Raw genomic sequence first — 13,441 nt, forward strand, 5'->3', positions numbered from 1 at the left:
CACTTCATTTACCATCCCTGTCAGTCATCTCTCGAGCCACATTGCCAGAGATCGAGGTGATATTCTGACTTCCTGCCCTGGATAATGGTCTGAGCTGTTCCTGAGATCAGCAATATTAACATGGATTCACTCTTACCTTGTTTGTCTTCCCATGGAAGCTCACAGGTAATCAATATGACACCAAGTGCTTGTGGGAAGACATTTTCCCGTGCCACCTGAGCAGTAAGCTCATCTGGAAATGCACACAGCACATAGATTTGTTACCTATTGAACAGATAGAGCGACTGATAGAGAAAGACACGCAAATGGCCCTGGCCAAGCAATTTGGTTGACAAAGTAGTCTAAGTCCACTGCCATAACATTGTGTTCTTATTGGCCACATGTCCTCTCTCTCTTTTGCCCCATTTTCATCCATGTTTTTGCTTATTTTTTTTTCTCTGCCGTGGAAGGCTTTACTTCGACCCCTATTTTGTCTGGTTTGTGTTCAGTCACTGCCCAAATCCATCAGACAACAGTGGAGCTTGAATTAAAACTGCCTTCCAAGGATACTTTGCAGTGTGGAATAATTCTGCTTTTATACAACGCATTTCTTCATTCCCTGTCACCCCATCTTGACGAGGTGACTCTCTAAGACTTCACATCTGAGTAAAGAGCTCATGAGCTTGAACAAGCACAGAGTGTGAATGTCCAAGATGAGAGACTGTCAAGAACCTATGTGTAGACTACCTTGGTTGAACAGTCACTGTATATTCTCCCACAACCAAAAAGGTTACGCATGATGAATAAATAAGGTGCTGGACCTGCATCCCAATACCTCACAGGGACAAAGCTGTCAGAAGAAGCAAACATTGAAAACTTTCTAACTTGGCCAGCATTCATAAAATTGATGTTAAGTTTTATGTGTCTTTGAAATGCAGCCTTAAAGTTTGAGAAAGGGATACTGCAGCTCAGCACTTTTACCTTAAGTCATATAATTTGTACTTTTTTCAGGATTTGAGACATTTTATTTTCTTGACAATGTCCTTTAAAAACACTGACCATTAGACTTAGTCTTCAGGATTGTGTACCTGATCTGGACCTGGTGTTAGGAAATGTGCCACATGTGCAACAAGTCACAATTTCTTGTTCTTTGTTTTCTTTTTCTCGTGTTGGTCTCTATTCAGAAAAGGAAGTCAAGTTCCAGTGTCCAATTAATGGTGAGGACCCTTTTGAAATTTCAATTCACTTCACGTTAATTTTATTTATTCTTTTTCCCCTTTCCTCCCTGCCAGGAGATGACATTGTGTTTACAGCTTTTCATGATTTAAGTCCCAGTCAGAATAGAAATATTGAAGTTTGTGCATGCTGACAGCAATTACAGATCCACTTGGTAAATGGCATTAAACTGACCTAATGCCTCCTTCTTCTCTCTCTCTGTCTCTCTCTCTCTCTCTCGCTTTCTTCTCTTTGTCCATATGCTTTTCACAAGGTTCAGTAATGCCTTTTGTGTACTACTACTGCAGTTGACAGTGGAATTAACATCTCAGTTCGATAACTCCACTGATTCAAAGTAACCAAAGCAGCAACCAAGTGATTAGGTTGGATTCTTTGCTCCTCCTTGAACTTTGTTTGTTCATTTATTATTAACATCTGATTGCAATGTTCAAATTCCTATTGTAAATGATCACTGACTGTTTTTGATAATTTTATGCTATGTTACGTTCTTGAGATACGTGACCAGGATTGGCCATCAAATCATTTTCCAGTCACCAACAAGAGACAAATCAGTTAACCCTCTGGAAATCATGATATGTAGTTTTTAATTATTAAACTTGCAGAAATTGCCAAAAACTATGCCTCCCCATCAAATCATGAAAGATTTTTGCATCTATCATGCTCGTCATGATCTCGGGTTGTCCCAAAGCACTTTATAACCATTGAAATGTAGTAACTGTCCAAGTGTCTAAGGTAACATGGTAGCCAAGTCATGCAAAGCAAACTTACACAAAGAGCAATGTGATAATGACAGTCTGTTTTGGACATGTTGTTTGAGGGATAAATGGTGTCTCAGACAATGGAGATGTTCTCCACTTCTGTTCTTCAAAATAATGCTGTGATTTCCTTTCTGTGTACTTGACAAGCTGAAAACTAAAATTGTGAGCTCTCCTCTGCCCCTTTGAAATTTTGACTAAACATAGAGACTGTATCCAAATTCCGTCTATTCATAGCCTCTGTCCTTGTTCTCACATTTTCGATAATCTTACTTTAAGGACAAGCTCGCTAAGGATAATTCTTTGCAGCAAACCTTTCATCTTAAAGCAGTCAGGCTGAATCCTTGCCTGACCGAAAATTGAATGCAAACTTTTGCTAGCACCGTGAGATATGGCCAGAATATCTCTGAATGCTATGTTATGCTGCAAGTCTGAACAGGAAGAAGCCACTTGACTTGGTGCATACATCAACTGTTTCCTTTGTTGTTGATCTACATCCCTTTTGAGATCCAAAGTATGAGAAAGATAATTTTATGGAACACCTTGATTGGTCCTGCAGAAAGACCCTGAAGTATTTGATATGTAGTCAATGACTTTGAAATACAGTCACCTATACAATTAGATGTGGCAGTCAATTTCTACACAGTGGGACTCATAACCACCCAACGTGACTTCTGTAATTTTGACAGTAGTGTTTAAAGGAGGAGAATTGACTAGGGCACTTCGACCTTGTTTTAACAGTATCATGGGACTTAATAATATCGACTTGACCGAGTACTGAAGACCGACATTGTTCAAAGAAAAGCAGAAAGTGCGAGACAAACTCAACCAGGCTGAAAGCAGCAGCTTTGGAGAATCATATTGGACTGAAAACATTAATTCTGTTTCTTGCTGCACAGATGCTGCCAAGACCCTGCTGATTTTCTCTGACACTTTCTGTATTTAATTCTGATTTCTAGCATCCTCAGTATTTTACTTTTATCAGCATTCTTCATGTCTCCTCTAATAATGTAGCACTCCTTCCAAGATTGTGCTGAACACATCAAGTTGGGCTCGAACTCAAAATTTTCTGAGGTGACGGCTTTGAGCCATTCTGAATTAATCGGAATACTGGTGATTATTTGAAAGGTCAGACATGCAGGCAATACAGTCCTGGCTCCAACAAGAACAGAAATTGCTGGCGAAACGCAGCATGTCTGATAGCATCTGTGGGAAGAAAGCACCTTTAATGTTTTAAGTGCAATCAGGGTTTTGATGAAGGATCACTGGACTTGAAACGTGAGTTGTGCTTTCTTCCCACAGATGCTGCCAACCCGCTGAGTTTTGCCAGTAATTTTTGTTTTGTTTCAGATCTCCAGCATCCTCAATTCTTCATCTTAATTCAGTCCTCCAACCTTGGACTCCACTGTCAACTCATGTGATTTGTGTTGCCCCAAAACATTGAGTAGTTGTCAAAAGTCCCATGTAAAAGGGAAGCAAATACAGTGCCAATCATGAAGTGGCTATGTGCATATCTAGTATTTTAGTAACTAAAATGAACATCTTATTGCTCATTACCATTGGAATGGATAGGAATCATGAATGTGTTAAGTACACCTACTCAGAGAAGTAGGCCACTCAAGACTTGAGGCCAGCTGTTCTATCTAGTAAGGTATCAGCAAGTATTGTGTTTTGTCTCTGATTTCTGAGTGTTCGAATGAAATACTTATGGTCACTAAAGCCTCCTGGTTTTCTGTATCTCATGTCCCGTGTTTCAGATCAACAGCTTTGGTACTGAGAGATCATGCACACCCAATCACTTGGACAGCTGAGAATTTTGTATGGTCTTCACTCCGAAAGACAGGAAATATTTCTGTGGTAAAGTGAAAGCAATTGACTAAAAGGCCATTCTTAACGTTCTTCCTCTCACCCATCCCTTCCTCCCACCCCAAGCCGCACCTCCATCTCCTTCCTACTAACCTCATCCCACCTCCTTGACCTGTCCGTCTTCCCTGGACTGAACTATCCCCTCCCTACCTCCTCACCTATACTCTCCTCTCCACCTATCTTCTTTTCTCTCCATCTTCGGTCCGCCTCCCCCTCTCTCCCTATTTATTCCAGTTCCCTCTCCCCATCCCCCTTTTCTGATGAAGGGTCTAGGCCCGAAACATCAGCTTTTGTGCTCCTGAGATGCTGCTGGGCCTGCTGTGTTTCCAGCCTCACATTTCATTATCTTGGATTCTCCAGCATCTGCAGTTCCCATTATCACTGATACAATTTCTTTCTTGATGGGATTTGCACTTGAACCCACTAGTTCAGCTGATCATTTAGAAGTCCAGATAGTTCAGACTGAAACCACTGATTCTTTACTCAACTCTGAAATTCAGGAGGTGTTAGTTTGTCAGTCCCTGTGTTCGTGATATTTAGGGTTTTGGGACGAGGTGGGTAAATTGAGTTAAGATGCAGATCACTCCTGATCAATGTCATGAACAGCAGAAGATGTTCAGGGGAACAAATGGTTACCTCCCGTACCTATCGCATTCTTTTGCAGTTTGCCATGTGGATACTCTGTGATGCTTTGTATAATCTCCAGTGTTGGTGGCCACATGTCATAGGTCTTGCAAGAATAGTTTGAATAGCTAACGTTAGTCAGCCCATAATTGTGTTCAATCCTAGGAAGTGAGTGCAATTAGCCAAAATTGTGTTGGTTTGTGAATGGAGCTAAAAATATTTTTAATTGAAACATGATTTTCTCAAAAGAGCGGCAGCTCCAGAGTATCTTTTAGAAGATGGTAGTTGAAATTGAACGCTCGTTTTTCTGTGAAGGTCACTGGCTTCCAGCAGTACCACTGGCTTCCAGCAGTACCACACTACACAACTGAGCTCCAGGGTGTTCTGGAATGACTATTAGCTTCTGTTTTCCATTCCTCCCTGCTTGGAGCAATCCAGCTTCCATGCAGTGTTGGTCACTGGAATCTGAATGAGAAAGATAAACTTGACAACACAAAATACATGCATTTATAAATTGTCTTTAATTAAATAGAATATCCTTTGACAGAATTGATCCTCAAACAAAATTTGACATTGAGATACTTAAGGGGCAGATAGATAGAAATGTACGGACAGAATTCCTATCTTGTTCCAGAAAACAGGGCTTTAATGGGTGAACTCAAAGAAAGTAGGCAAGTAGAGAAGAGGTCAAAGCTCAGGGGATCACAAGGTTGTCGAACCAAAGGAAATTGTAGAGATAGGGAGATGCAACACCATGGTAGGATTTGAATAGGAAGTTGAAGATTTTATTCTTGACGTGTCTGTATTTGGAATCACTTTAGGTCAAAGCATCATGTTGGTGGGTGAATGGCAGTCACTAGGTTATGGCTGTAAACGAGCAATGCTTTCTTTGCTTTGCATCGAGTCCTGCAGCATGTCTCGCTCCCGTGACACCACACAACTAAACTTGGAGAATGCTGCTAAGTTAAATGGGATATTAGAGCAAAGGAAGAAAGGGTATCTTCTGTCCTCATAACAAATGCTGTTAAAGAGTTTTTTTTAAACTAGTGTGCTGCTTTTTTATTGGGAACCTGACTGTCAATGGATTTGTTATGATGCTTTTGTAGTTCAAATGTTAATTCTTGGTATTTGTGAAAATATTTACGATGAGGAAATGTTTCTTTTGACATCTATGCCTGAAATCCCAGAGAAGTTATTCCAGCAGTTTTGTGAACACCTCTAAATGCAAGAGGAGGAAAGGTTCATGTTGAACCCTTGAGCTGATCCTCACATAAAGCATTCTCCTTCTTTCACTTGCCAAGTGATTCTGCCATCATTTTCCAGCATTTTCAATGACTTTAACCCAGAAAATTAAAAAAAACTTCTCATGACTAGACTAACACACATTTTGTTTCATGTTTAAGTACAGATTCTGACCAAAAGGCCAATAAACTTTGCTTGTCATTGTTACATCATTGGAAAGTGAATTGAAGCTTATAGTTTTGGCAGTCAATTTTGTGGTAAAAAATTTTGAGCTAGAAGGTCTGAGTTGTTTTGAAAAATGCAACTGAAACTGACCTGACAGGCAATTTTGGACTGGATTAAATTTGAAAACATTGCAACCCACTGATTACTTCTGATCTGTTTGGAAAATCCTGGTATACTTTCCTGCTGTATCTGGCTGATGCCGTGCATCAAAAGTCTCCTTTCAGCCTTGTGCAGTGGCAGGGACGGCAGTTGACAAGAGAATTTATCAGGATTGACTGCTGTGACTACCCCCTGAGTAATGAAAGACCAGTGAAGACCATGCAGATCAAATACAAAACGCTGAGTTTAGACGACATTCTGTAAATTTATATATCTTCTACTTTGGAAGGAATGTACTGCCAGTTCGTGTTTTCTGTTTGGAATTATGTGGCGCTCTAATGAAAGGCGAGGCCTTGGCCCAGCTGACACAGCAGGAAGGTCTACAATTGGAACATTTCCAGTGGATCTGGAAAGACTTATTAATGAAGCTATTCACTTATATGTAGGTAATGTTAGGTAAAATTTTAAAAAAGATAGTGGTTCTCTGCCAGTATCTTGAAATAAGGTTTCATGTCCACATTTTGGGAAAAACTGATCCAACCAAGATTTTAAATAAAAAGCAAAATTTGTTTATCCTTTGTTGAGTGACTTTTGGTCCAAATTTTAGATATCAAGTTTATTCATGTGTGAGTATATACAAAGCCCTACTTCTGCAAGTGTGGAAATGAGCAATTTCTGATCATCCATGTTATTTAATAAAAGAAATTGTGCTCGGCAGCTTTGTCAGATCACCGTTATCCATTTTACTCAGTTTATAGGGTTTGACAGTTCGGACTGGTCAAATTTGGCAAATGAGGAATTGTGAAGTAATACTGGAAATGGTGTGTCACTGACTTTGGTGTTCATAATTCTTGCTTTTCCTGTCCACAGAGATTGAACTGTCCATTGTACTACTAGAACCTATGTGTCCTATGGAACACAGCTCCCACAATTGCTAAAATAAATCTCAAACTAACAGCCACAATATGATTAATATACTTAAAATTTGTGCACCTTGCCTTTTGTGGCTACATTTAGGAGCCAATTCATAAAGTACAAGAGTGAACCTGTTCCAACCAACCAGCAGTAGCTGCTCACGGCTGGATCAGAGTAAGTCCTGTACCTCCGACAGTTCAATATCTGCCACCTCAGCTTGATCTCCTGGCCCAGGCGGGCTAGGAGGTAAAAACTGGACGTGAAATCAACCTAAATCCTCTGTTGTTTTCTGCACAGCCTCAGACAAACAGCACCAAAAACAACGTAGTAACCAGTCCTAAAGGAAACATTCCCTGCCCTGCACTGGTATTGGTTCTCTTCTTCTTCTACCATCTTCTTCTTCCAGAGGCACTGGTGAAACATGGCTAGAATGTGAATTAACTTGATTTAGAGACCACACTTGGAAATTGTATGGAAGGGTTTATGTCCTTAATAGCAGTTGTTTCAAATAGGTGTCCCTATTTTATCTCCTTCAAGGAGCCTGGACATTTATTCCTCTTGTCTTGCCAGAGCAGTTTACTGCAGCTTTGCAAGATGCAATACTGCAGGACACAGTTTCAATTAAATTGATAATTTAGTTGCCAGAAACTTGAACTGTTGTGTGCAGTGAAATCCAATATGTTTGATGATTTTGTTTTCTTCCCCATGACATCACCAAACTGAACAGTGAACGTTTCAAATTGTGTTGATTTGATTTAGTTGCTAACCATTTATGTGGACTTGGTGCCCATATTGCATGGTCCCAATGAAAGAAAGCCATGTTTCATTACTACCTCCTGTATTATTTGGCTTGTTGTTACCTTGTTCTGAGTTTTCCTTTTGCTGATGACTGTAATATGATTGTTCAGAATGTAACGGGTATGTCAGTAGGAAAGGACATGCAGTGACAACTATCATTGGAGATGAACCTTTTGTCTAAATTTGAAACAAAACTCTGATCCAACATCCTGTTCAATATTTTGGAACATTGGCAATTAATGGAACACTTGGCTCAGTCAAAGGAGCATTTTTCTGTGCATGTCCTTTTAGTTTGTTGTGATGCAAAGAGCCAGAGTAATGTTTGTTTGGCCTCTGTCTTCATGCTTAGATGCAACAAGGGTTGAGCAGAAAGAGCTACAGCCATAATTAAGAGAAGAAAAACTGAGGTGACCTGAAATAAATATAGCAAAAATGCACAAAACTGAAGTGCCAGTGAAATAACTAACGCCTTAATGTTCAAAGCCTACTGACAATCCAAACTTTACATTGACAGGCTTTTTACATGGCTCTTGTTTAATGCATATTGATGTTTTGGTCTTTCAAAGGGTTTTTTTTCCAGCATTTGGCAATGTATAAGTTCTGAAATGTTCATGAATATTATTCACAATTTATTGTTAAGACTTGGTCCAAGTATTTAGAATCTGAGGGAGGGTTTCTTTGAGCCATTTAACTGCTGCACATTCCATCCTTGGTCAGAACTGTATTTTGTCAGTAAATATGTTTTAGTCATTAGCACTGACTTGAAAAGAAAAGAACCTCATCAGCTGTGTGAAAGGTCATTGGAAGTGCTTCATCGTGCTGGTTATGTTCCTGTATGGATCTGAGAGTTCAAAAGACAGTTTAAGCATTTTAAACTCCATTTAAAAAGGGAATGTGGGAATAAGAAGAGACTGTGAAACTGTCATTATTGACAAAATCTTATTGATAGAGTCTTTTACTTAAGGGAGATGGACTATCCTCATCAGGTCTAGCACTTCTATCACAACAGTTCTACACTGTTAGGAGGCTTTCAACATCTCCCTGAAGTGATCTACCATGTCACTCCATTGTATGAAACCAGAAGGTCTTCCTGCTTGTTAGATGGTTAGAATTTAAGTGAATGGGTAGGCTTCCCCCAGCCTCGAATTTGGATGGGTTGTTTCAGGTCATCATGCGGTTCTTGTAGACCGAACGGAAGAGCTGGCGATCTTTCAGACACTCACTCTTAATGGCAACGGCTCCAGTCTACTGTCTGTTTTTTGCATAAATCCCCTGCTCTCGTAATCCCTCCAAAGAGTGCTTGGCCAGTATCTGCACGTATGCCACCCCTACTCAATGAATGCACACGTATTATCTGTCTGTGCTGTGTTGCTCCCCACTTTGTGCTAACAGTCTCCCCTACCAAACCAGCCACAGTTCATGTGGTATGGAATGTCGAGAAACTGTGAGTTAATGCAAATCAAATCGATTTTTGTTCTAATTGGACCTTTGTGGCAACAATGAACAAGCCCTGAGCCATTTATGATTTTGTGTTAATTGTAAGTTGAAATGTTGACGTAGGTTAATTTGTCACTTCTCAACTTGATCCAGTTCCGCACATTGCCACCATTTATTTATCCTGTGATTAACAGATACTGCTGTGATCTGTGTGATAGCTTCACAAGGGAGACTCATTACCAAGCGTGTATTTCCTAGTCTAGCACTTGGCATGGAATGCCCTCAATGGGCTCCTGGTAATGTAGCCTGTGCTACTTGGAGATGAAATGTACTCAACGTTATGATTTGTCTTAGTCCGGTAGTTCCTTCGTCACAGTTCTTTCATCACAACAACATCACAGTTGTTATCACCAATTGTTTCCTTCCACCCTTCCTATCCCCCAAGGGAATTCAGAGAGGACCAAGTTCCTTGAACCCTCTCTAGTGATGGATAAATCGACCTTTTGAGGTTCTCCTCACAGACTTGTATCATCCCATCCACTGGCTGCTGGGGCTATGAGAGGGACCCTTACAGTCAGCTCTTTAAATGAGCTGATCTGAAACCAGACATGCTAACCCTCTGAATTGCATTATTGAGCTGGATCTTTCACACAATCACCAAATTTCTTGTGCACTGTTTGGTCTTGGGCCACCTTTTGGTCTACCGGAAAAAAAATCATTCAACCTGATTGTACAGGTTCTAACATTACTGTGGGGCAGGTTTGACTTGAATTCAGGCTTCTGGCCCAGAGGTAGAATAACTACCGCTGTGTCACAGGAGTTTCCAGTTTCTCCCCTTGCATGAACTTAAAAGTTCACTGTTCAGCGACTGCCAGTCAGTGCAGGTTAGTTATTCTTTGTTCCAACAATATCATACATCTCATTGTAATTCAGTACCTGGCATGGGAGGTGTACTGGGGGCTGGTGGTGGGGTGAGCTGGGGTGCGTCAGTCCTCACTGAGTGAAACTGATGTTATCACCATTTTAACTCAGTCGTCGCAGCTACTCCACTGTCCAAATCAAGCTTCCGTTTGGTCCCAGCTGTGGGAATGTTGAGTACTGATTTTGCAACTTAGAACAGGAATCCGTTTAAGCAGCATAGTCAAGTCATCCCATTCAAATCATAATTTGCAGTTCTTTCATTTTTTTTTTAATCCATTTCTAGCCACTCAAGACTGTGTTTGTGTATTTAGGTAAAATTCTACAGGAGACAAGTGCCGAGCTTTTTTTCTCTTCTCTCTGCTTTTTGCTTTTTTTTCCTCAATTCTGCTTCTCTGTTTTTTGTTTGGTTTAAAACCCTCTTTTTCTCCACACTAAAATTTCCTTTTCTATATCTGCTTTCACTCTCTTTAGGAACCACAAACTACTGTCATCCATAATCCTGTGGATGGGATAAAGGTACCATCTGTCTGTGCTGTAGTCTTTCCCATCTTTGAAATCTTCCTTTGTCAAGTTCTGTCATAGAAAATGTATCCCTGTTGTGAAGCAAGAGTTCCAGGTTCTGATTTGTGTTTTTGATTTACAAATATTGAGGATCTCCCACCTGGAACTGGTTAGACATCCACATGTGAGTAGGGAAACTGAAGAGCAGGGTTTTGTCCTTTCATCGGCCCTCTGGTAGCTGAAGATGAAGAATTCCATTTTCTTTATCATCCTTACGTAAATTTGGCAAACATATCTTAGTTATTTGTCAGTTATCGAATCTTTTATCTGCACTCACACCTCAATGTAAAACAGACAGTTAATGAGCATGCTTTAGTTTGCAGGCAGATTCAGTAGTATTTCAGGTGAAACTGAAGGAAAGTTATTTCATCATTGATCGAAATGCATTGGAAGTTTTGAGATGGTTAAGTTCCAACATTATCCTGTAATAGTAAAACAATTGGACAAGTTTTGTTCCTGTTGGATCTAACTCCCTATTTGTTTCATACCCAGTGACATTTCTGTGTTTTGAGCTGTAATTACTGTAGCTATAAACTATTAGCTAGAGCATGTAGTTCTGCTTCTGACTGGTCTCGTTGAATCCACCTTGTAGCACAAGATTCAAAATTCCCAAATTGCATAATTGTAGGATTTGATTTTTTTTAAAAAACTTTTTGAATGATATGTAATATTTATATCTGAAATAAGTGCATATATGTTGGAAGTACACAAAATACCAAAACATTCAGAGAGTTAGAACAACAATAGAAAGGAATTGCTAATATCAATGTGAAGTAGAGTTTGAAATTGATTTGGCGTATAATGCAGAGACATCCCTTGCCAACCGTAAAGTTTAAAACTCGTTACTCCACTCAGATAAGCTGAGAACATGAACATCTCACCAGCTTCCCTTCTTGCAATCTTTTTCAGTTAATCTGCAGGAAAATTCTTAAAACTTTAAAAGGCGTCAGCCTTTTATCAAGAGCTTAGAGTGATTGGCTAGCGTTATTGATGGCTCTGACTGGAACAGTTTTATTAAGTTTTGCCTGAACAAGAGCCTTTTGCACAATGAGATCTTCAGAGTGCATAGCGATGAACTTATTGAAAAAATAATTGTCAGATGGCACATTGGCAATCTCAATGTGCACTTGGATCCTGTCGTCCCTCTTGCTTCAAGTTGGTTTTCTGAGAACAGCAAGTTACTGTTGAATTCATGTCCACTAAACACGTGACTTGTTAAGGATCTAAATTCTTTGCTAATATTACTTTCCTTTTCACCTCACCAAAATTATTCAAAGGCAGTAAATAGGACACTTGTATTCAGAAAAAAATGCATGATTCAAAGTATCAAAAGTAGCTGCTTTATTCTTCTCTGCTTTGTGATCATGCTTTCTCCTGCTCTATTCCACTCAAGCTTTCACATAAATGCTTTTCTTTTTCTGCACTGAGTTCAGTATTTGTTCTGTTAATTTAGAGTTCAGGTGACGAAGACACACATGGCACTGCGAGTAAGACTCTTTCTGTTTTGTTTTCAGGAGTCTTCTGACAGCAGTAACACGACCATCGAAGATGAAGATGTTAAAGGTGAGCAGTACATTGAAAACGTGCCATTGCAGGGCTTTGGAGGGTAAACTTGATTGCATTTGTTCTGCCGGTTTTCAAATTGGCTAAAATGCTCCATGACCATCAAAAGCTCAAACTGAAGTGACAACTCATTCAGGTTTGGTTTTCCATTTCACCTGTCCATAGGTGGGGCTGTAGCGATCAGAAACAAAGCTTTTAACCTCCTGACAGCTTCAGTCACAGTATTGAGTACTTGGAATCGTGAACAGGATGAATAAACAGCAAGATTTTGAGCTTACGTAAATCTGAAATGAAATAGAAATTGCTGCAATGACTTGAGCAGCATTTGTGCTCAGACATACATGTTTTTGGTGTGCACATTTTAACAGAAGTGAATGATATCACTGAGGAATTGCATTTTAACAAGAACAAACCTGAGTGTGAGGAAAGAAAAGCAAGGAACAGAAGACCAGAAAAATAAACTTGTAAATGGTTTAAGTTAGCAACCAATGTTGAAGTCTTAGATCAGTCATAACCTTGTGCAATGGCAGAGAATGATAAAGGGTTTGTCTGGCCTATTCTTTGTGTATTTTGGAGATAAAGAGATGGAAGTATTGACATTGGTGTGAGAGAACAAAGAGGAAAGAGGGAAATATAGCATGTACGGATTGATAAAGAATCGCAGTGACCAGCAAGCTTCGTGACTGATAGGTGGTCGGTAAAAATGCAGACCATCTTGCCAGTGCAGTGTTCCATTTGAGAGAAAGGCTTCCAATTTCTGTTTGCCACCATCCCACCCATAACCACTACCCCAGTCTGTGATTGTCAGAAATGACATCCGTCTTATTAGAATTTATTTTTTTTCTTAGGACCACCATTTGTTAACCGTTCAAAATTGCCTTGAGATGGTGGTCATGAGCCTTGGTGAACCACTGCATCCACATAACCTCAAGCAGAGCACAATGTTGTTGCTAAATTTTAACATTGCAGCATTTCCTGCCAGAGAGAAAATTGCAAGTCCAGGTCAAGTGTGATATTATTAAAATCACTATTTTAGATTAGACAATAACACAGTCTTTATTCACATAGTTTGATTGTGCTTTTGCATCTCTACATTGTTTGGGAAAAACGTGCTGATGCTGAACGAGCAGTATGACAGCAACTAAGATCCTTACAGGAGTTCAAGTAAGAGCTTGATAGTGAAATTTCAAGTCAGAACAGAGATGTTCATCCAAACTGCA

The 13,441-nt window shown here is 39.8% G+C and overlaps 1 protein-coding gene across 40 annotated transcripts in view; it reads left to right on the forward strand.

Moving 5' to 3' along the window:
- Positions 1–13,441, forward strand: part of LOC125448018 (calcium/calmodulin-dependent protein kinase type II subunit beta) — a 246,823-nt gene that overhangs the window by 195,209 nt on the left and 38,173 nt on the right. For 13 of the 40 annotated variants that reach the window (XM_048522902.2, XM_048522904.2, XM_048522905.2 and 10 more), the window contains 4 exons: positions 1,164–1,196; positions 7,239–7,307; positions 10,569–10,613; positions 12,173–12,221. In XM_048522902.2, coding sequence (XP_048378859.2) covers positions 1,164–1,196; positions 7,239–7,307; positions 10,569–10,613; positions 12,173–12,221 — 196 coding nt within the window. The remainder of the gene's footprint in view (positions 1–1,163; positions 1,197–7,238; positions 7,308–10,568; positions 10,614–12,172; positions 12,222–13,441) is intronic. The other 27 variants (XM_048522907.2, XM_048522941.2, XM_048522915.2 and 24 more) reach the window with 7 other exon arrangements.

Source organism: Stegostoma tigrinum, chromosome 40 (genome assembly GCF_030684315.1).
Source record: "Stegostoma tigrinum isolate sSteTig4 chromosome 40, sSteTig4.hap1, whole genome shotgun sequence".
NCBI lineage: Eukaryota > Metazoa > Chordata > Chondrichthyes > Orectolobiformes > Stegostomatidae > Stegostoma > Stegostoma tigrinum.